Consider the following 25,520-nt stretch of genomic DNA (forward strand, 5'->3'; position numbering starts at 1 on the left):
CTGCTTTTGAATCAGTATACTTAGGTTCTAACTCTTTCTCTTCATCCTCCTCTATGATGCATACTCCTCGATGGCCCCATTTGTCTTCTGTTCCTCATTTTTCTCCTCTTTCTGATATTTCGTTTAAATCTGGTAGTTTGGGTGTGACCTCTAGTCATGCTTCTTCATATGCAAATGTATTTTGGTCTACCTCATGTTCGTCCTTCTCTCAGACTGTTGTAACTTCTTCAAGTTTCTTCTTTAACTCTGCTTCGGAAGTGCATTATTCCTCTGAACTTTTTATGCACCTCAACTCTGAGAATGACTTTTCGGATAATATTGATTAGAATGTAGACAACAAAGATGTTTTAGTTTTGGAACCTATTACTTTAGCTTCTCTTCCTCCTGAATCGGTAATCACTGATGAGGAATTCATGATGACAAAGAGATTGATCTCACGATGATGGATTCTGACTCTATGGATGTTGAACCCTCCTCGGCTCATGACCTAGTAAGTAACTCATTAAATCTTTCGTGCTTTGTTTTATTATCTTCCTTCCTTTAATTTTTTTTTATCTGTTGTTATCTTGTTTAGTTTTTACTTTGTTCTTCCTTATTGATTTCTCGACAGTCTTTTTCAGGTTTTTTGAAAAATGAAATTTTTGTGTTGGAACATTAATGGTTGTTGTTATGACAAAAAATGGAGGCACTTGTTTAATATGATTAGGAAAAACAAAATAGATTGTGTTTGCTTATTAGAAACTATGGTTGATGAAGATGTTGTTAGAAAATATACTCATAACTTGCTCTTTGATTCTTGGTCTATTATTCCTGCGAATGGTAAATCTGGAGGTCTTGCGTTTGGTTACTTTGAAAAGTCGAATATTGAAGTGCTTGGTTGTTCTCTTAACATGATACATATCTTATGTGATATTACGCCTGCAATTAAACATTGTGTAGTGTCTTTCATTTATGACTCTTTAAATCTGGCTGGTAAGAAAAATCAATGGAACTTTCTTAGTAGTATGAATGAAAATAACAATAATCCTTGGTTACTGGTAGGAGATTTCAACTTTATCTTAAATACCTCTGAGAAACAGGGTGGAAATCCAAACAAATCTTTCCCCCAAATTTTGTTAAAGAAAACCTTTTAAAGATGAATATGAATGAAATTGTTTCTTTTGTAAATCCTTTCACATGGTGCAATAGGAAATTCAAAAGCCCATTAGTTGATTTTTGAAAAGTTGGATAGGGGATTTATGAACGATAAATGAGTGTCTGCTCTTCCTCAAACTAGAGTCACTAATTTAGGAAGAATTTATTCTGATCATAGTCCCATCATGGTTAAGTGCTTTCACTGGGAAAGGAACATCAACATTCCTTATAAAATTTTTAAGCGTTGGCAGCTTAATCCCGAGTTCAAAGAAATCCTTAATAAGTCTTGGTCAATTAGTATGAAAGGATCCACTGGTTTTGTTGTGGTCAATAAACTCAAAAATGTGAAGTAGGAGTTAATTAAATAGAATATTAATTCTTTTGGACACATTAAAATACTATAGGAAGATTGAATACTGAAATTGAAAAAACTTCAAGGTTTACCTTATTCTCCTCAGATTGGTGAATATATCTTGAACTACTCTAGACAATTGGACTACTGGTATGAAACTGAACACTGTTTTTACATACAAAAATCTAGAATAAATTATTTTACTAAATATGATAGAAATACCCATTTCTTTCATAAAATACTGTTAAACTCAGAACATGTACAATACAATACACACTATTACAGATGATCAAGGAAACTGGTTAGAAAATAGAGAGCAGGTTGCAGATGTGATTTCGAAACATTTTAAGAAGATCTATACTTCATCCAATCCTGGAAACGGTGATATAGAAGAGGCTTTAAGGTATGTTAAACCAATTATTTCTGATGAAATTAACTCTACCTTAATTGCCATTCCTTCGATTAGTGAAATCAAGAATACCATTTGCAATATGGCTTCTTGGAGCTCTCCAGGCCCGGATGGTTTTCAAGCTGGTTTCTTTAACGGTGGGTTTGTTTGCAGAATTCACCATTTCCAAGAATTTATAATCCCATGGGATTATAAATTCTGTGATTCATGTAAATTTCTTGTGTGTTTGGTAACTCAATAAAAATTCCTAGGATTTATAAGGTTTTCTTGTATTAAAGTCTTTATACCGTTTGGCATTACCCTCAAATGTTAAAATTGCATATATATATGGGACTCAAAGTTAAAAAAAAATGGGTCCATAAATCCCTTAATAAGTTTCCCAACAAATCTTAGGGGGGGGGGGTCGGACTCCATATGGAGGATTTTCTGGAAAACTGAATCCCATAGGAAACGTGATTCGAAGGATTCGGGCAACCAAATATAGAAAGAGAAACGTAATTCTACCAAATTCCCTGGACCCATAAATTCCACCTTTAAAATTCTACATCCAAACTCACCATAAGGACAATTGGGTTATTGTTCATGCTGAAGTAGTGTCTCATGTCCAGAGTTTTTTCAGAAATAAGTTTCTCCTTAGACAAACTAATTTCACCTTTATTACTTTAATTCCCAAAATAAAAAATCCTACTTCCCCTCATGATTTCAGGCCTATTAGTTTATCTAATTCGATTTATAAAATTATTTCAAAAATTTTAACTAATCGTTTGAAACCTATTTTGGATTCTTTAATTTCGCTTTTTCAATCTGCTTTTGTTGCAAATCGGCAGATTCATGATAATATAGTTATCACTCATGAAATTCTTCATGCTTTTAAGAAGAAAAAGAAAAACTCTAAAAATGGTCATTTAGCTATTAAGTTGGACCTTTCTAAGGCGTTTGATATGCTAGAATGGCCTTTTATTCTAGCAGTCTTTAAGAAGCTTGGTTTTTCAGAAGTTTGGTGCCAACTGATCTTTCGATGTATTACTACAGTTTCTTATTCAGTCTTGATTAATGGCTCTCCGGGTGAGACATTCTTTCCTTCTAGGGGCATTACACAGGGTCATTGTCTGTCACCATACATTTTTATAATGCATGGAAGTCCTTTCTCAGATGATTTTAAAAGCTGAAGAAGACAAACTGATTCAGGGATTTAAGTTTAAGAAGAACGGTCCTTCTATCTCGCATTTATTTTTTGCGGATGATTGTATGTTGTTTTCTAAAGCTTCGATTACCCATGCTAGAAATCTGATAAAGGTTATTAATGTTTTTGCAAAAGAATCTGGTCAGGCTATCAATTTCGATAAGTCGGGTTTCATCACCAGTGGTAAGATGCATCATATGCATATTAAATTATTACGTAGCACTCTGAAAATGAAATTTCTTAGTAGTTCTGAAAAATATCTTGGCACTTCTCTATTTATAGGAAAAGATAAAACTAAATCTTTTGACTTTCTCATTGGGAATTTTTATTCTAGATTAATTTCTTCAAAGAAGTCAAATTTAAATGACGTTGGTAGAACTGTGGTTACAAAACATGTTCTTTCTAGTTTAGCGGTTTATCATATGGCTTGCTTTCCACTGCCGAAAACTGTTACTTCTAGAATAAATTCCATACAAAGAACTTTCTGGTGGTCTAAAAAGAATCCTGAAAATGCTGCTTATTTTTGGTCTTGAGGTGATATAGGTAAATCTAAATTGAGTGGTGGTTTAGGTATCAAGAGAACTTTTGTTACTAATAGAGTTTTCATCTGTAAACTTGGTTGGAGAGTTATGAATAATCTGAATATCATGCTAACAATTTTCTTAAAAGACAAATATTTCCCTAATCAGAACTTACTTGAAATTGATAAAGCCGCTGACACTTCTTCATGGATCTGGAAAGGTATAGTGAATGGTTTACACTTCAATAGAGGTAATTCAATGGTAAAAATTAATAATGGGGAGTCCACAAGAATCTCGAGTTCTTCTTGGATTCCAGGTTATAGTACTCCTCATGTTTCTTATAATCCTAATGATAGTAATTATATCTTTGTTAAAGATCTTATATTAGGTTAAACCTCAATGATAGTGACAAGTTAATGTGGGCTCATACAAGAAATGGTAAGTTTACAATTAAATCAGCTTACAAAGTCTATATGAATGATTTTAGTTCCTTTGAAGAATCAGCTTTTTGGAGAAAGATCTGGGATGTTGATTGTCTGCCAAAAATTAAGTACTTTTTATAGAATTTTTTTACTCAGATGATTCCTGGTAACTCCTTGCTTCATCTTTATAACCCTTATGTGGATATTACTTGCCCTCTTTGTCATAGTGGTGAAGAAACAGTTATGCACCTGCTTGTGAATTGTTTTGTTTCTTTCCATATTTGGTTTGGACTCTCTCTTCATCATTTGGTTCTTACAGATTTTGATGGGTTGGATGATATTTTTCTGTATTGGCATAATTCTGCACTTGGTATTTCTCCTTTAAAGTTTCTTGGCCTAGTATAGGTGCTATTGTTATGTGGTCTATCCGGAAGTTAAGATGTGATGTGCTCTTTAGAAATACTCCGATTGATCTGAACAAGGTCATAATGGCAACCAAGAAAATGATTAACTCTTATATTTCTCCTAAGTTATGCTCTGTTAGTTTATCCAGGGATTTCAAGATCCCTATAGATGAAGTTGATCATTTTATCTTTGATGATGGTTCTTATAAACATTTTAAAATGGGTTTGGGTCTTATTTGGTGTGATACCGCAGGAAACATAAGAGGTTCACGCTCGGACTTTGGCTTGATGCAAGATGCAGTGGTTGTTGAAGTTGCTGCTCTTATTTTGGCGTTCTCTTGGGCAGAAAAGATGAATCTTGTCAAAGTTGTTTTCATTAGTGATTGTCTCTAATTAGTGGATTTTGTAAATGGAGGCTGTTCAAGCATTGATTGGAGAAGTTGCGACCTTCTTGATCAGTGTCGGAATTTATTTTCTAGCTCTGTGTCTTCTAAAATTATGTATATTAAACGTGTGAAAAACCTTCTAGTAAACCGGCTTGCACGTCGGGATAGAAAAATAAGTCTTAGGGGTCTTTGAGTCTCCTATCCTACTTTTCTCAGATCTCTTGTTAGGAAGGAAAACTTGAACGATGTTTGTAACTCTTATCTTTGTTAATCCCATGGTGTTTTTCTTAGCAAAAAGGGTTTAATTAGTAGCATGTAATTCTTTATCAAAAAATAATTAGTAGCATATAACTATAACCCTTCAAAGAAAAGCAGCCTCGCGGCGTTGTTAAACATATGGTGTATTATTCATTTTGAGATTGTACAATGATTAATTATGGAACAACTAATTCTTGAAAACAATATGAATACAATGAGGATACACGTTTTGAAGATACTGGACATTTTGGCATATTAAAAAGAATCTAAATATTGTACTATACAATTGATATGAACAGCAAGAAGAGACCAACATCAAGTAACATCAGAAGAGCTTGCTAGCAAATTCTTTTGGTTGCTCATCTCTTGAAGATGAAGACCTAGCCGCAAAGTTTCTGAGATCAGATAAACTTCTCCCCAGCTTTAAAGCCACCATCATTTCAAATATTTCTCCGTTCTCTCTTTTTTCAACTTCTTTTTCTTCCAATGTAGAATCTATCGTCTCTTCTAGTAATTGGAATGAACCAGCAGAAGCTTTATACATTTCTAACACCATTCCTACTTGTCCACCATGTTCCAATGTATTTACAAGGGTGGACAATGCTCCAGCAAGGACGCCACAAAACACGGCTGTTGATCCCTGAGAAGGCGAGCCAATGAAAGCTGAACCTATTGCACCGATACCTGTTAGCAATGGACCTGAAATAGCTAAAATCTTATTGATTTTTAAGACCATGTTACTTAATCTAACGTATTCTTCAGTATCTCTACTCTTTAATGCTTCGACTATGTCTCTCATTTCCCTCTCAAGCTTATTACTCCAGCCGTTCATCTCTACTATACCATTAGTGAACTGTTTTTCTTCTTGGTCTTGTTTCCGTTGTGGCCACCAAATTGCTGGTTCGGCCTTCTTTGGGAATTTTTCAATCATTACACCTCCAAGCAGTGGAAGTGGGTAAGCTTTATCAAGAGCCAAAATGTTTCCCATTGCTTGTTTGACATCCATTTGAGCAATAGGTTTACTAGAAGATAGAGAAAGTTTGGTTTTGATCTGTTCGTGAAGTTGTTTGAACAATCTTGTTGCATTTCGTTGTTCTTCTGCAAGTTGTGAAGGTTGAATTGTGTTCATCACTACCATCATCCCTGTTGCTGCTGAATATAATAAAGTAGATGATAGTTTAAGAGCCAAAAGGGATGACGAAGATCCGATGACACCAGTTGATGCAAGTCCTGACATAGTTGCAGCAGCGATAGTGATTGCATTAATGGAGTTCAAAAGAAGGGTATTCCAATTGTTTCTTTGTTCTCCAATATTTTTATGCATCTCTATTCTTTCAGCAACAACTTCCATGATCATATATAGCTCGGCAGCCACTGTTCTCGGACTAGTATCACCACTACGATCTTTAGGGCTATTAGCACTTGTCTTCGTAACTTCTTTAAAGCTAATGGTTGTGGGTTCATTTGTAGGTAGTGTAGGAAGAGACAAATGAGAAAGTGCTGGAAATTTTGGGACTCGGAGGATGGCACTGACGCCATTTCTTGGCTTGGAAATCGATGAATAGGAACACAATAGATTTAAGGCTGTAAGAACTGCCATATATAGAATGCTCAAGTTTGTATATGAAATAATTTAGTGGTTTTGTCGTTATTCTTACTATGGATGTTGGTGGGATTTTGCGGTAGTGCTTGGAATTGAATGAGATTAGATATGGTCATTTATAGGCCGAGATGATGATGGTCAAGAATAGAGAGTTTTGACTCTTGACTTTTAACAGACTCGGTATTGTTCAACAATTTGATCTGGTTCTTAGTAGACAGTTTCTTCATTTGGAATTGTTGTATTGGTGACTTTCAATGAAGACGGGTAAAAACCCTTGAATCAAGAAACAATAAGACATGGTTTTTTTATTTTCCTTGTTCAGGTTTTGGGCATAACCAACGACTTTGGAGGAACATGGCATTTTTTTTTTGTTCGAAAAATGAGTTATTTGTCTAAATAGTTTTAAAACATGATTCAAATGAACGAGTAAAAATTAGTATGGGTAAAATGGACACCAAAAAAATAGTAAGGATGAAACTGGATTCATCCTGTCTTAAATTTAAAAAATAGTAAGGATGAAACTGGATGCATCCTGATGTAAATTAAAAATAAGAAAAAGTATTTGAAAATGGGTAGGATGAAACTGTTTACATCATGGCTGTTTTTACATTTTTGTCCATTTAAAACAGTATCAAAATCTAAATGTCATTTTCACCCAGAAATTATTGATTTTGATTTTTTTAACCAATTTTGTGTTTTTTGTTTTGGATATTTGTTGGATATTTTGAACTTACCGAAAATAGAGTTGTTAATATTCTTTTCCAATAACGCAGAAGCCACTGGCCGTTATACTATAGGTTGTAACTTTTAAAGATAAAAGTTAATGGGGTTGGCGGGCTGCTGGTTAGGATAAGCAGACAGGTCTATATCTAGATTCTAAACAAGTTGAAACAAGGCTTTTTGAGTTAAGCGAAAATTATAGCCACAACATTTGAATAGTAAATGCCGTCGGAGCTTTCTGTGCATTCCTGTCTCCTTCCCCCTTAAGGAAACATGCACAAAGTAAAGCCATCGAAATCTCTCCCAAGTATAGAGCTCAGAGAGAGTGGATAATTGATAAGCAGGGTCCATATCAAAAGTTTCCGCAAAAGGAAACTTGGTGGATGGCTGGGTGTTTTTCCAGACTAAACAAATTAAGCATTTTTGTAAGAGGAAAGGGCCAGTGGCATCTCATTAAATAACATTTTGTACGCAAGTTGGTCTGTGTGACTACCGGTGGTTGAGGCTACGAGTCCACGACTCCACGTTAGATACTAATCAGACCATTGTTTTAAATGATCTGAGCTATATCTGAATCGAGCTTAATTTGTTCTCAAAATGCTCTTTTCTTCTTTCGGGATCACTTGCACAATACATTGAACATGTTTAACATACATTAGCTTATTGTTTCCGGACAGGATCACTTGGTTAAGGCCTCACAGATTTAGGACTATTTCTAAACAATGCAAAAACATCTGAGGACTGACAACCAATTCTAGCGACATCAACTATTTCATTTTTAACATGTTTATATGCTTCATAATCCCAAAATTGGTTGTATAATCCAAGATAACTCAATTGTAAGGACGGCTAATCCTTCTTGACTTTTGTCCTGAGACAATAGTCTTCCTGTATTAATACAAGATAACAGCCAACAAGCACATATTATTCCTTCTTTATTGCAGGAAACAATAAAGTCTTTCTGATTCTCCATACCAAATGAGATCAACTTAGCCATATATTGAACACACTAGTCATGGCTACCCTCAGCAACCAATCCATAGTAAAAACAAGAAAAGAAGATTAATAGATTATTCTAAGATGTAGAAGAAAACTGCTCAAATAAAACTGGAAAGAACATAAGCATAGTAGACATACACAAAATAACCATAATTATTCATCTACCCACTTTGCGAACCGATTGTAATTGCAGGAAATCCTACAACCACATCCATACAAGAATCTAAACATTCCACTAAGAAATCATGATGAAAATCATTCATTTACTCATTAAGATCTTAAATTGAGTACAAGATAATACAAAGGCTTAACTTGTTCTCCAAATAAACTTTCTCTCTCCTAACTTCTTTTCTAACACATTCCAAGAGATCTCTCTCATTACATGATATCCCTTCCCTTTATATAGGATACTACATAGTGGATGACAGCTAATAGATCCCCTATTTTTGGAATCGATGTGCGTTACAATCGCTCATGTACATTCGCTCAACTTCGCACACTTTACACTTCCCACAGATCTTCACACTTTACCCGTGACTTTGCTGACATCATCAAATACGTCATCTCAATTTCACTATGTGCGATGATCTTCGCTTATATTAAATGACCTTTACTTCGCATACATAATGAATATGCGATATTTCACTCCTACATTTTGCCTCTTCTCATTTCGTTCTCTTTATAGAGTGAGCGATATGAGAAATCTCCATCCTATAGTATCACACATGTTCAACTTTTCATATTCTGCTTTGCCGACATACTTCCGGAATTTGAGCTTTCCTAATTTACGCGTGTCTTCTTGACCACTCATTATCTGACACGTCTTCATAACCGCTTCTTCATATCCATTCATTCTTCGCATTAAATGAGATAATTAAATCTCGGAAAACTAGAATAAGTTTTCTTATATATCTTCCTTCATCTTCTTCTTTTTACTTCTTCTTTCTTTTCACCTGTTACTGCAATTTTCTTCATCATCTTTTTTTTTACAGTCCATTACCTCTTCCCCATCTCCTTTATCATTCTCCACGTTTTTCCCTCTTTTCCTTGTAACTTAATCTCAATTTCACTGGTTTGATTATAACCTTACTGATTTGATCATAACCTTACTGATTTGATCTTGATCAAGATTTTTTTTTTACTTATAAACCCGTCATTCCCATTCTTATAATGGCTCCTGCTGGTAAAAATATGGAGATAGAATTCACCAAACTCAAGAAAGAACTTAACACCAGAGGTTATTCGCTTTCCCTTCCTTCTGAATCTGATTATTCATACAAACTCAATCTTGAGTTAATCAATTCCGAACAATGGACTAACCAGAAGATTATCGTATCATTAGGACAACTTCTGAATAATCTTCCTATCCCATTGTATAATCCAGAAATCCCCTTATTTTACGAAATTCTGGCTGATGATCGATTAGCACGGGGAATATTTCAGCTGAGTGGTGATACTATTAGAATATCTTTGGAATATTCGCGGCGCGCAGCAGGATTAGGAAATTCTTATTCTTATGAGGTGCGAAATGAATTTTTTCGTGATAAAGCTATCGACCTTGTTGATTATACTCTTGATAATTTCTTCAAACACTACTATGTTGCGATCATGAAGAACGAATCAACCAAGTGGGCCATTCGCTAAAGAAGAAAAGATGGCATTTCTGAAGACGAAAAGATTATGCGAGATGTAGATTGGAACGAAAAATCCAATAGTACTGCTCGCAGATCTAATGATACATGTTGGCTTAATTGTCCTGTAATCTTAGAAGGTCCTTATGTATTTGGAAAAGTTGATGATGGTTGCGATCTTCCCCTGCCTGAGAAATTTTCTTCTTATCAGCCTTGGAAGTTGGCTCTGTCCGAAGATGAGAATAATAAAGCGGTATGAGATCTTCGCAGAAGTATTCTAAATTTCGCGTAACTTTATTTTCTTTATTCTTATTTTCCTACTCCTCCAATTCCAGGTTTTTAAGCCAAAGAATATTACTAAGAGGGCCAAGACTTCGCACGATGTGTCATCGTCGCAGAATATCGAAGTAAGGAACATTCTTTCTCTAATTTTAACAGTATTGTTGCCTCTGTTCCTTATCTTGGTTATTCGCGCAGGTTGAAACTTCGGGTGTTAAGACTTTGGGTAAAGCTAAGAATCAACCCAAGAAACCCGTGTCTAAATCTTCATCTAAAACTTCTTCTTCGAATCTTTCCAAGAAGCGTAAAGAATTTTATCCTTCTTCAAGTCAAGAATCCGACGATGATGATATTCTTTCTTCTGAAGATCCATCGATCTCCTCTTCCATGAAAGATTTATCCACCCTTTTCTCTGATACAATGTCGGCTATTAATGATGATGAACTACAACGCACTTTTGGAATGGTCTCTAAAGTCTGTGATGCTCTCATTTTGGATAATCCATCTCTTCGTGGAGCTGCTTCTGTAATTAACCCAAGTTTCCAATATGCACTTGGTTATATGGTAATGTTCACATCTTCGCACTTTCTTTAATATTATTTTTGTTCTTTCTTTTTATTACATAATGTTTTCCTTGTATTTTCGCAGGTATCTCTCCTATCTTATGTGGTTTCCTCATATTACCAAAGGAAACTTCTCAAGCTGAGGAGAGAAAATACCTAACTTAAAGCTGAAAATTCTACCAACTCTGAATTGATTCGCCAAGTTCGAGAAAGGAATGATGAACTTATTGGTACGTGATTTTTGACTTTCTCATTCTCCTTGCTTTATGTAATATAATTTGCACTTCTTACTTTTCTATATTCGCAGAAATTTATAATCTTTACGATGAGGCATCTAACTTTCTTGACGAGGAAATTCTTTTAGAACACCTTAATTCCTTTTTAAACGATTATCTTACCAAAGGACTTGAGAATCTCAATCTGGAGGAATTAAGACTGAAGTATACTGCTCTTAGAATGGATCATAGACCCCTATTGACTACACTTAATAACTTCAGACATCGTCTTCATGAGAATAAAGAGACAATTCAGGCTTTGGAAGCAAAGAAGAACAAGCTCATTAGTGAAAAAGATGAGATTGCTCTCAAGGGTCCGAAGGCACTAGAAAAATTCCAAGAAACTGTCCTTAAAGTTCAAGTTGAACGTGATTTAGCTTTGTGCGAAAAGAACGCACTGGTTGAGGAAAGAAATTTAATCCGTTCTCAGCTTCTCATAGAAAGTGAAGTTGGATTTAGTTGGGCTGCTAGAGTTCTTAATGATGCTAGGAAGGGTTTAGCCGTAAACGTGAGCTTTCAATCTGAACATTCTGACTGTTTAAATGCATTATTTCCAATCATGAAAGTCATTTGTTGTTCTTTCATACTTGTCATTTCTTGAGTATGATATCTTTTTTAACTCTAACCTGCTTATTCATACTTCGCAGAGAAAGCGAAGAACTATCTTGAGAAGATTGAATAATTAAAGATGAAATTAGATGTTGAAGGGAAGAAACATCTTGAGGAAGCCTAAAAGTATTTGATGGAGTTATCTGCTCGCAACTCCAAGTATCAGAAGTTAAAGAAGAATTACATCCTCACTATTTCGAATAATGGCAAGGATGTCACTCGTGCTCGTGATGCAGCTGTTAAGAAAGTCTGTGTTGATAATGATATTCCTCTCTCTAAGTATACATTCACAGACATTCCCCCCAATGAAGTTGTTCCTGATATTTCTGATAGTGAAGAAGAATATGAAGAATACGATGAAGAAGTAAGTGATTCTGAGGCCGAGTGAAATCATGAAAATAAAAATTAATCATTCTTCACTTGCTGTAAATTCTTTTTCTTCCTCTTTTATATCTTCATGTCTCTTGGAATGAACACCTTTTAAGTATTAACCTTTGTTCCTTTAATATATGTTTCCTTTGATTTATATTTGTATTCACACATAGCTTTAACATTCTTTAAAATGTCATTCTTTCTCGCACGTGCATGAGACTATCAAATGGGGCAAATAACATTCTTCTTATGTTTGCATTCCCATTCTTTCCTCTTTTAGTTGCCACATATTGATAGGTTGATGAGCTTAATGTTGTCGCAGCACATTCATTTTCCTGTAAAACAAAGTTAGCATATATCTTATTTTTCTCATGAGGTCTTATTTTGCCTTCCTAATTAAAGGTCTTATTTTGCCCAAAAATTTCTTTGTTCTAGTGCGACGAAATCGCAGGACGTCTTTACACTGTAGTGTATCGACCCATTGATCCCGCCTTATCTTTTTCTTGTATTATTACCTCTTCAGGTCTCTTATGTGCGTAAATATGACAAGCCTTAATACTCCCATGAGTAAAAAGCCTCATGACATTTACGTCTTTTGATACAATTCAGCTCCCTAATAGAGGGTGTCGTCCTTATATTTCCCCTGGTTTCCCCTTCAAGGAAGCTTACCTCTACCGGGTTAAAGTTGGATCCTCCCATCAGGTAATACAACAAACAGTTGATTTCGCAATCTCTTATCCCTCCACTGATAAGGTTTATGGTTACGAGACTGCACCCTAAATGGGGTATCTTCGAACCGAGTGCATCATAGTTAGGACTTGTCAAGAGTGGCAAGGTACGCCCCGGGCACTCTTTACTCAACCGTGTACCTCGGCGCCCTGATCGAGTTTCTGCACTCCTTAGGAAAGAGCTTATTACCCCAATCTTTCGATTTAGGTGTCTCTCCTGGATGGGAATTTTCGTTTTTCTCACCCCAAATCTCCATGACTCAAGTTCCAGGGTCGATATAGCTTTCCCTTGAGTTATGCTTACCAGGTTTTCCCCGATTATGATGTGTTATAGGTCTTACTTTTTGCCTCTTGCATTTATGCGAACTAGATTGCACGCCACATTCGGAAGCCTAGCCTCCCTAGTTAGAGTTTTTATTTCTGTTGCCTTCTATTAAGGACTTATTATTAGGACTTACATTTGCCTTCTCTTGATATGATATCATCATATGAAAATAGAATTTTTCATTCCATTCTTATTCTTGAGTTATACAACTCTAGTACATAGAATTCTTATTAATTTCTTACTCATGAAGAAAAACATTTGCACTTTTCATACTATTCACTTGCTTCTTTCATCCTTTGTATCTCTTTAAGTTCGCAGATGCTTCTCAGAACATTATTTCGCATGATTTCTTCGATCTCCTCTGTGCGAGAATCATCGCATAATTCACTTTCTTCTTGAGAACACAACTTCTGCATCTGCATCCATTCTCCTTCTTTAGAAATAATCTTTCTGGCTCGTTTGGTATTATTATTCGCAGAAGATTTTGCTTCAGTATCCTGCTTATCTGTTTTTCCACTTTTAGACACTACATCCACCATTAATCTTTCACCTCTTTGACTGTCTTTAGCATGCTTCTTCCAATTTCTTCGCTTGCATTCTCTCTCTTCACACTTGTCAATATCAATTTCCAGAAAATTCCCACCTTCATTTGTATCTCCTCTTATTATGCCAAGACCTTGAGGTAAAGGAAACTTTATGCATTGATGAAATGTCGAAGCCACACCAAAGATACTATGCAGCCATGGCCCCCCAATCAAAGCATTATAAGGTGACTCAACATCAACAACGCAGAATACAATCTCTGTTTAGAAGACTTTGTAGAGGAATTCGCATTGTCACTTCTCCTTTTGGCTTATTCGCAGCACCATTAAAGCCGTAAATTTTATAAGTTGAAGGAATTAATTCGTCATCTCTTCCACCCATAGTCTTGTATGTATGATAAAAGAGGATATCAACAGAACTCCCAGGATCTATGAGTATTTTATTTATATCCTAAGTATTCGCTTCATCTTCTTCATCATCCTCTACTTTTGCTTTCGGATTAATCCCTAACCTCAACACTAGTGGACATTCATGTGGTTCTCCTGCTCCTGGTGTTTCTTCCGCACTGAACGAAATAGTCTGATTTTGCCGATCCTTTAAGGGTGATACCTTCGCAAGGTTAAAGATTTCTCTTCCATCATTGTCTCTCGCATGCACCCGACTTAATATGTTGTCATGAAAGTCTTCTATATTCTTGAACGAATGTATAATCGAATTACAGTATAGGTTCTTCGCCTTCGCACCAACTTCAATTAAATATGTATTCTTTCCTTTCTCCGCACCATATGCATTTCCTCTTGGTGGTGGTGGTAAATTCTGTGGCTGATGTGCTAAGAAGTGATCCAGTTTTCCTTGTTCAATCATTCGCAGTATGATTTCCCTCACATTTCTACAATTACTTGTTGTGTAACCATGAAAGCGATGATATACACAAAATTCTTTGCTCCTTCTCCCTAGTGGTGGATCATCTCCTACATTATGTGGTTCAGGAATTTCTTCCATTAATATAACAGCTTCCCAGATTTTGTCTACTGTAGTATTCAACTTTGGCAAGTTTATCTGTTCCCAGACCACCTTTCCAGTTCCTTGTCTTCTATTATAATATGGTTGTTGGCCTCCATATCCTTCTGGTGGATTGTCCATTCTTTGAATCTTATTATTTCCTCCGCGATTTTGAAATTGTTTTTCTTTGCATTCCCTTTCGAATTCTTTTTGATATGCGCTACCCATGGCTACCAGCTTTTGTTCCATCTCTGTAATGTTATTTCATTGACTTCCCTGTGATGTACTCGCAACAACATTTGTCATCCTTGGAAGTAAACTTGTATTCCCATTATTCGCATTAGGTATCGCAACTGGGTAAGACTCCATATCTCTCTGCTTCTCCTCAAGTGTTATATACTCCTCTTGAAATTTGCGCAGCTTTGACATTGTTACGATGTCTTTTATCCTGAAGATCTGTGTACATAATAAATCTGTAGGAAAAAGAGCATTGATAAAGGCTAGTATAAGATTTTGTTCATCTACTCGTCTTTCCATTTCACTAAACATGGTTCTCCAGTGCATGGTTAGATGACGTAACTCTCATTGATCCTTCTGCGAAGTCCAAAGGTTGTCTCAATCCCTGGTATTGACATATTATTACTGATATATTGTCCCAAAAAGATGTTCTATAAATGACGAAATGATCTAATGGTCCCTACTGGCAACCCTTCAAACCACTGCAAAGCTTCCCCTGTCAAGCTTGCAGGGAAATACTTACACAACACCGCATCATTCTCTTGCCATTGCAACAGAGATCGACTGTAAGCTTTTTTTATGTGTTGTACTGCACATGTGCTTCCATCAAATATACTTGTGACTACTGGTAAATTTCATTTAGGTGGTATTATTGCGCTTTGAATTTGTCTTGAGAAGGGTGTTTTTCCAGCTTCCTCTACTGCTTTCTTTAACTGTCTTCTTCCTCCATTTCTTCGCGCAGTCATCATTTCTCTTAGTTCTGCCATTTCTTTGAGAATTTCTTCACTCATAGTTTGATCTAAGTCATGTCGCATAGGCCTTTTTAATCTCGCTTGCCTCAATCTATTCTCATGATTACTCTGTCGCATGGCCTCTTGTATCTCTCTTTCTTCAGCTTCTTCTCTTATTCTCCTACGCCTTTCTCTTTCATCTCTCATACGTTCACGAATAGCATTATTTCTTTCATCCTCTTCTTCGCGTGCATATTGATCTCTTAATATTCTCTACCATGCAATAGAATTCTCCCTTGTTCTGGATCATTTTCTTCATCATTATCTGACTCATAGTGTGTGCGATATCGTTCGCCTGCATTTTGACGTCTATTGTTCCTTTGACCTTCTTGTCGGTGATGATGTTCACGCGGTTTCTCGTATCGATCATATTCTATGCGTCTCTCATCGCGTTGATCTTGTAAATTATCACCTACTTGTAAGTTGTCATCAATATTATCTAAAGGTTGCTCTCGTCTAGCATCTCTTTGATTAGATTGACTTCGTCTTGATGAACTTCTGCTTGTCCTAGATCTTTATCGTGTAGCGCTTCTTGATCTATGTTCTTGCAATCTGAGGTTCTCTTCCCTTAGTTCATCATTCTGACGTATCAAGTTCGCACGCTCTTCCTCTTCTCTTCGTCGTTGTGCAATCAATCTTTGTCTAAGTTCTGCAATTGTCATATTTTCTTCATTTCCTTCAATCCTTCATGCATCTCCAGTTCTTTGTTCTTCTTCTTCGGTAGAATTCGTTCGCGCAGTATGAATACTCACTCGATCGTAATCAATATCATTGTTCTGCTCTTGTGTACGGTGAGGTCTAATTGGAGTTGCATTTCTTTGATTTTCTCTTTCTCCTACCTCTGGTTGTTCAGGAATTGCACATCCTCTTCTTTCAGCAATTCTCTTACTCCTCCTAGCTGTCGCCGTTCGTTCAGCAGTAGATCTGATTCGTACCATCATCACTTTTTTATATTAACAAATGAAAGATTATTTTAAAAAGAATTGAAAGGTTCTAATGATGAAAATCTCAGTTGTTTAAAGAAAAATGTTAGATCTAAAATTCTGTAGACTTGATTTCTAAATGAATTCACCAACAGGGTATATCACTCGTCCCTGTTTCTAGCGCTAAAATGTAGTTGTAGGATTTTCTACAACCACATCCATACAAGAATCTAAACATTACACTAAGAAATCATGATGAAAATCATTCATTTACTCATTAAGATCTTAAATTGGGTACAAGATAATACAAAGGCTTAACTTGCTCTCCAAATAAACTTTCTCTCTCCTAACTTCTTTTCTAACACACTCCAAGAGATCTCTCTCATTACATGATAGCCCTTCCCTTTATATAGGATACTACATAGTGGATGACAACTAATAGATCCCTTATTTTCGGAATCGTTGTGCGTTACAATCGCTCATGTACATTCGCTAAACTTCGCACACTTTACACTTCCCACAAATCTTCACACTTTACCCGTGACTTTGCTGCATCATCAAATACGTCATCTAAATTTCACTATGTGCGATGATCTTCGCTTATGTTAAATGACCTTTACTTCGCATACATAATGAATGTGCGATATTTCACTCCTACACCAATTTTACCTTCAATTCCAGAGACATGTCTTCACTAACAATCCTGTGATAAACTTTAACCTACTAAACTGCAAGTTCAACGTTCGATGAATGTCCTCTTGCAAAGTCTTAGAGCCTTATAAATGCACCAAAATGGTTTTTGGGTGGGTGCAAAACTTGTTCAGTCTTCAGAGTCCAAATGAAGTCACAAACAACAGAAGCAGCAGGAATAAAGAGACTTAATACAGGGAAAATACTAGAGAGGCAAAACTTGACCTAAGAGGGTTGAAAAGGATGGGGTGGGTGAAGAGTCAAATTTTGGGTGCGTGTCTAAACTAGTAGTGTCAACTTATCAACCTTAGCGTGTCTACAGCTAGCAAAAAGACCAAATCTGAAGAATAGAATGATTCCTCAACTGACTGAAAATCAGGCTATTTTTATCTCCTTGATTTTATTATCTGTTTGTATATTCAAAATTCAAATCAACTCTAACATAAGGTATATTGTAAACATTATGAAAGCTGCAACAGCATGACTTGCAACGTGCCATCCTAAGAGGTTAAGTCGTCGTCAGTAACAGGTTTACCACAAGTTGAAAGAGCACCAAAAAGCTGTTTAGCATTAGAAAAAATATTGTTGCAGAGTGTTACCTTCTTCAGTTGATGAAGTTCTTGACGGAGGTGCAGCTGGTGAGCTCAGGTTTGTGGAGCAAATCTCTTTCCAAGAGCTTCTTCCCATACTTCAAGAGATGTTTGCAATCCTGCAACGCGAGACATGATGTTTTCAGTTAATGAAGATAACAGTCAGCCAAGAAGGATCTGGTCTTGTTCTTCCCACTTGATATATCCATTGATATCAGTAGAGTCAGGTAGGGTACGTGTGGGACCTGGAAACCTTCCATCAGAAGTTAACCTTTCAGTAAGGGCTTGAATTGAGTTATCCATAACAGATAATTGTTGTCATTGAGCTTCACGTTAATGAGGTGATTGATGTGGAGCTGTTGTAGGGTTCGTGTTGAAGCTGATTGAAGGAGAACAGGAGGGAAAAATGAAAAGGGTTTGTACCTTTTTAGGACCCTGGCTGATACCAAAACAAGATAGACATTTTTGGGTGCATGTCTGAACCATTAGTCCCGGTGTTTGGAGAATTTTGGTGATGAGTTTGAGGTGCAAAATACGTGATTTGGATAAAAGAATGCATCAAGGGTTAGTGAAAGTACCTTCTTACTGATTCTTTGTGCTTTCCCTTGTTAATCTTATCCATTGGTGTCTGCAAGAACTGCCCAAACGGACCTCTGCAGGCATAACCAAAAAGCTGCAAGTGAATCATGTCAAGGCTACAAAATAATACTCCCTCCGTTTTTAAAAAAAAAGATACTTTCACTTTTTCAGTTTGGCCTATTTTTAAGCTAAAATAAAAAAGTGAAAGTATCATTTTTTTTTAAAATGGAGGTAGTATATACATAAGTTGGCATGCAAGGTTCAGTAGCATCATTTGATTGCAGAATTTAGAAACTGCGATAATCACGTAATACAACATCTGAAATGCTAAAGACAAAACCAAATAAAACTCCTGAACCTTTGGATTTCAACTGATTGTCAGACGTCTGCTCCTCGAGCTCTTTGCAAGAAAAGTATGTCAGATATTGTGGATTAGCTAAAAATAGCACAGAACACATTCCTTCAGAAAAGACAAAAATACTGATGATCTTCTCTAGGCTAACAGTACTGTGAAACAAGAGGGAACCCAGGGCATTTCATGGCGGTGAGCCTGCAGAGCTGGGTTTCTGTGGGATATTCCATCTGTTAAATCCTGGTACGGAATGCATTTTCCTATCAACGACAACAAATTAGATTATCTGTTTCTTGTTTTCATTCAACCATATCGCCTGGAGTTTTCTTATCAATCAATTATTTCACATGCTGAGGAAGTAAAAAGTTACATGGCACAAGTTCGATAATAAAAGAAAAATTATGCAGTATGTATAATCAGATGGCAAACAATTTCTTGCTTCTAATTGTAATAGATTGATTTGTGGAATCAACCACCATAGCGGGTCTTGAGTAGCTCTGGAGGCTCCTCTTCCATGATTGTCGAACCTCCTTCGCTAGCCAAATACTCACGAATGGTTGTCCTTCTGTTGCCGAGGAAAGTGTGATCCAAGAAGTTGTTATATGCGATATCACCCAGATTCTTTGCTGCCAAAACATTATGGACAAAAAGAAATGAATAAAAGTAAGCATCTTTTAACAAACACGTTTTAAGTTGAAAAATAGCAGTCATAGAATGAATTAAGATACAAGACAATGAATTCAGCTGTAAGCATTCACGCAGGCATAATACTGGCCAAGAAGTAGAAAGATGATGACAAAACTCAACAAAAAATACAAACTAAAAGGTAGTTCATTGCTACGCACCAGTGTCGAAGGTAAACACGGCAAGGTAAGATATCGTCCCTCCATATCTTCTCAATACCGTACCGTCCATATCGCTCATGATATATCTTCTTGCTTCCTGCAGATAGTGAAGGGAAGTTGTACATAGCAAAGTAAGTCGACCATAAACAGCCTTCGGGCCCTATACATAACAGAGCGAATGTGTAATCCTCTAGCTAAATACTTAACAGAGCGAATGTGTAATCCTCTAGCTAAATACATAACATAGTGAAAGCGTCAATGGCCCTCCATGACAAAAAAAAAATCGGATAACAACTGTTAGAATGTGCCTATAGTTCTCCCAGATTATAGAACAACAAAGAAGCAAGAAAATGCTGAAATTTAAATCCATCGAATCTTGGGTGAATATGGTCCACATCTACTGTCAAACCGATGAAAAAAACATTTCAAGTTGTTGAAGACATTGTACCTTTGCATCTAAACTCAAAATACTCTTTGTCACTGTAACGACCACAGAGCACCTAACAATGTCGAAAAAGTAAGAGTTCAATCAAATGATCACCGTACGAAGCCATAAAGAATTAGCTCGAACAGGTATAGTTTTAGTGAAACTTACAGCGGGTCGATGAAACAAGGTTCCTTCTAGTGTTTGAGGTACCACCTAAACATACAATTCCACTCAGTTCCATTATTTTATAATCCAGACATCCATTATAACGAAATACTGAAGTAAGAATACTTACAGCTAAAACCGAAATTGAGAATCGATTAAAAGATGGAATCTACATTAAAAGTGGAGAATGTTAATCGATGTGAAACATGAACAGTAGTTACAACTAGTAGTATCCATCATGAATGTAGAGAAAATTGAGTTTACCTCGGATTCTTTGATTTCGAAGACAGTTACTACAAGTGTTTCACCTTCACATGGTTCTACACTTAAACTCGAAATCTCCTGAAATCAATTCAAATTTCAGTCTAGGAATAAATCAAATGCGAAAATGCTCGATTCTGCTAACTCCACATCTGGATTTGAGTCCCAAGGTTACACGGACACGGACACACTAAAAGAGGGAAAACTGAGATGAACTGTAAACCTGGATTTGAGGATTGGCGATTCCGCGTTCAAAGAAAATTGGAGCAGTGTGAGCAAATACACGTCGAAACCCGATTAATTTAGCAATCCTGAAATTGATAAGATCCGGAAATGTACTCCTGGAACTTCTCTCGGAGAGAAGAGAACCAAATCCACATATTGAGAGATAACCATTATCATCTGGAGTGATAAGAGCTTTGAAGTCGGACTCGGTATTGAGTTCGATTAACTCTTTGGGTTGACTGGGAGTTCTGTTAGGGTTCTAGACCAAAAAACTAGGTTTACGTGACTGAAATAGATATAGAACCGAAGAATTAAGAGAATGAGAGGATTAAGAAGAAGAAAAGAAGTCTAGAAGAGATTGAAGAAGAGTTTCTCGTATTAATTCTTAAGTATTTTACAAGGCTCAGGTGTAGTATTTATAACTACAAATACTTGTGAAACAAGTAATGCTAACTATAGAGTTCAAACTAAATAAGGAAACTAAATAAGCTAAATATAATGAAATTAAATAAGTAAACTAATATGAATAGGTGTTGGTACCACAACATCCCACCCCTCTCGAAAAATGGCTTGTCCTCAAGCCTGAAATTCTGGAAATGCATCACGACGTAACGAATGTGCGCGGCTTGTATTCTCCATATAATTCTCTTAAATTACTGGTACGGCTTACCATGATCAAACACAAAAATCATAGCCTTGGAGATTATAAAACGAAGTAGCCACAAAATGTTGTTCCACGCATCATAAGATGTGCATTTAAATTTTCCGCCATCAAACACCAAAGTCACCTCATTAGTGGTTGTAATGGAGTTGACCATGCAAGTAGCCGTCAGTAAATTCTTCACTTTTCCTTCAACTTGGTTGACCTGAAGTGAAACTTCAATTGCAGCATTTAGATCTTGAAAGCCTACGCCAAAATGCATGTGATTAACCAAAATTTTCATCATTGCATAAACAGTTTCTATTGTATTGAAGTTATCCCTTGGAAGTTGAGAAATTCGTCCTCCTGTGACACTAACATTAAGAGAATCTTGTGCCAATGAAAGTCTTAGTGTTGCAATCAGATCCTGTAGTCCCAGCTGTTGTAGAATGTACCTTACTGATGGTAACAAATAATATGCAATAAGACCGATCTCCTCTATCGACGTACATCTCGTTTGTATTGCACCCTTGAATGAGCTGCGGTACTTCATAAATGTGGTACTGCATTGTTTGTTGATCCTTGAAACTACTTTACCTCTTTCATAGCAATTATCCAAAAATTCCAAATTGGATGTTTGAATGCTTCTCCAAACAGAAAAACACCATCTACTATGTTGTTGATCCAAAACATTCCTTTGGCAATTGACTTGCCACGATCGAAGACAAAAACCAAAACCTCAACTCGTTGGAAATCCTCACAACTTTGGTTAGAACTAGCTGCATCTATACACTGTTCAACACTCTTGTGGACGGTATCCTTTAAAACACATAACTGGCTTAGCTTGTGAATTAACCCAATAGTTATAGACTTTTCCTTCCCACTATTTACCTTTTGAATAAAATCCTCCAATGAACTTCTAAACACTTTTAGCCATAAATATGAGTTGTGCTGATTATTGAACCTCAGGGTTCCCTTGCCTTGCTCGTAGTATTTGCCAAAATCATCCGGAAAAGAAAACTTCTGATAAGCTTCAAGACTGCCTAGTATTGAATTCCCAGCCTCAACATATGAAATTAATTTCTTTGTCTGTACGGTTAGTTCCACAAGTGATGCTCTTTGCTTATGAACTGAGACCAATCTCTCAGATTTTGAACTCTTACTGAATATTATTTTCTTCGGAAATTTTATACAAGGTGATAAAAGAGATCCACTCATAAGCAATCTAATACTAAAATGTTTAGCCACTGCCTTTGCCAAGGTCTTTTCATAAATGTGGTATCCTGGAGGACCAGACGACAACATTCTCGGAGTTACGGTACGAAGAACTGAAGTCAACTTTGGAAACTGGTCACATTTAACAAGGTCGACTATTACCATTCCTCTAATTGAGACTAGTATTTTGACATCATTCTGGATATGGGACTCTGAACATGCAAGCATGATATAAAACTGAATGCCATCCGTAGAGAAGTTTCCTAACTTTGGAATGATCACGTCTACTGCCAAACACATACACGTCCTCGTTTCTTCGAGAGCCATAAATTGTAGTACGGTTAGAGAGAAACCACAGGTGTCGTGAACATCATATTTTGAAATAAAATGGCAGTAAGTAGTCCTCTTAACTAGAGTCTTAAACCCCCGTGAAATACGTACACCTTGCAAAATATTGTATAACCCACTTGGGTACATGCCGATAACTGTTACAGCAAGATAAAGTCTTCCCTTTTTATCGTGTAGAAGAGGCGAAGCATGAGATGAGATATCCAACTTGAAAAATGTTTCAACAGAATCCTCCGTGCTTCGACCAAATTGAATATTCAGGGCTGCACTTTCTTGATCAAAACCATGATACTGCACAACTAATGAATCTGTTTTTATATGAAGCAAATCCATACGACCGTTGGCATGTTCCGGATGTAGATATTGCGAAGTAAGATCATTACTGTTCTTCAACCATGGTGCATCATTGTGCACAAAATCAATTTCAAAAACAAGAATTCCAAACGAAGCTGGAAGTAACAATAGAATACCAGAGATTCCAAACAAGAGCTTATTTGTCGTTTCTTCTCCCAATTTCGAGCAAAAATATGGATTTTCATATAGCAACCTGTTAGATTTGGTAATAAGCTGGAGTTTCACTTGTCAGGCCTTTTCACGTCTACTGATTTTCTTATTAATGCAATAAGCTAGAAGACTGCAATAATCGTGCAAATTCAAGGCAGTAACAAAAGCTCTCCAACAATAACGATGTCTCCCAGAAAAGATATTGGCGTTGTCATGCTGCCACTCCAAAGTAACCTGACCTTCCACAAAAATAATTCCAAAGATAATGTTAATCCTTTGGAAGCATTGTGTATTAACTCCAAGATGAATTACATTCTTCCTACAACCCAGAAGAGCAAATTTCTTGCAGCTACAGCTTCCAAAATCCAATTTAGTAACGACATTGTAAGCATCACTTGATGTCGATAGTCCCGTTTCGAACAAAGATGAATAAATTCCATATGCAATGTCAGAAACAATATGCGCAACTGTCCATCTTATACTCGGATATTGCACCAAAGTGTTCTTTTCGCAAATATCCATCTCTGGACATGAGTTCATGTTGTATCTTAACTTCACTACAGAGTCTTTCGTCAATGATACTCTCTTGGATTTTGAGAAAATACGACCACATATCGTTCCAAAATAATGTTCCAATGGTATATCATTTGGAGATCGACATACATGCAAATCGACTAACATTAAAGATTTCTCGTAGGATGAATCCACATATACGGACTCAACTACATCGTCCTTGTTAGGGTTTATATAAGAGGCGATATATGTTTCCTCATGATCAATAACTTGATTATTCTCAACAGCAGATAACGATAAATCAAAGTTCTGAACTACTAAATCATTAGGTTTACCAAAATTTGAAGACTTACCGTTAGGCTCTAACGAATCATCCGTAAACCCTTCAACTTGATCTCCTTCGTCCGTCTGAGAAGTATTTATATCATCCGCACCGATTAATGTAGCCGAAAACATGTCAGTTCTATCTTCAATTGGTGATGATGAGTCCTCTTGAGCTGACAACGATACATCATTATCGTTATGTGATTCCTCCTCTTCGTCGACCAGATTTTCTTGTTGTATAGAAACATGAGTCTCTTCATTCCTTTGAGAAGTCGTTTTGGTTGCTTCTTCTAGAACAGTAACTTCTCCTGAATCATGAAAAACATATGGAACCTTGTTGGCCTGTTGTTTTTCTTCTTCTTTTTGAGTTGACGATGAAACTTTCTGTTTCATGGAACAAAATTCTTCCCATGTAGAAACTGTAATCGCTCCATCACGAATAGGAGTTTCAAGAATTCCATCACTAATACTAGGGTTAGTAGTGACAGTATCAGCAAGATTGGTGGTATCTTGTTTGTGTTGTTGCAGCAATGTACTCATCTCTCGTCGATGTGCGGTTAAGATAGATTCCAAACTGGTATTATGCAAAGTTTGTGTTTTCTGAAGAAGTTCATCGATAACAAATTGGCGAGAGTGATCTACCTTCTGAGAATTCTTAATAACAGTCTCCATAAAATCATGAACAAAAGTATCTAGGGTTTGTATGGTAGATAAAAGATGGTTAACTTCATCCGTGAGTGTCATGATGCGGAAGCGTGAGAAAGGAAAAAAAAATTGGTGTTTTTGAGATAAAGACCTAACCATCTCTGATGACAGATGTTAGGGTTCTAGACCAAAACACTAGGTTTACATGACTGAAATAGATATAGAACCCGGATAATAAGAAGAATTAAGAGAATGAGAGGATTAAGAAGAAGAAAAGAAGTCTAGAAGAGATTGAAGAAGAGTTTCTCGTATTAATTCTTAAGTATTTTACAAGGCTCAGGTGTAGTATTTATAACTACAAATACTTGTGAAACAAGTAATGCTAACTATAGAGTTCAAACTAAACAAGGAAACTAAATAAGCTAAATATAATGAAATTAAATAAGTAAACTAATATGAATAGGTGTTGGTACCACAACAATTTCCCATGTCACAATATAGTCTGGTAATAATTTTGCTCTTCTTGTT

General features: G+C 36.3%; 1 protein-coding gene across 1 annotated transcript; it reads right to left on the bottom strand.

Annotated features, from left to right (window-relative positions):
* Positions 1-5,324: 5,324 nt before the first annotated feature.
* Positions 5,325-6,669, bottom strand: LOC113351781 (probable F-box protein At4g22030). Its single transcript, XM_026595715.1, has one exon. The coding sequence runs from the start codon at positions 6,667-6,669 to the stop codon at positions 5,395-5,397; it is 1,275 nt and encodes a 424-aa protein (XP_026451500.1). The 3' UTR covers positions 5,325-5,394.
* Between the last annotated feature and the right edge of the window lie 18,851 nt (positions 6,670-25,520).

This window comes from Papaver somniferum, chromosome 2 (assembly GCF_003573695.1).
Source record: "Papaver somniferum cultivar HN1 chromosome 2, ASM357369v1, whole genome shotgun sequence".
NCBI lineage: Eukaryota > Viridiplantae > Streptophyta > Magnoliopsida > Ranunculales > Papaveraceae > Papaver > Papaver somniferum.

What these genes read in the sequence shown, in the direction of transcription:
- LOC113351781 (XM_026595715.1), bottom strand. Translation starts at nt 6,669, where the DNA reads ATGGCAGTTCTTACAGCCTTAAATCTATTGTGTTCCTATTCATCGATT.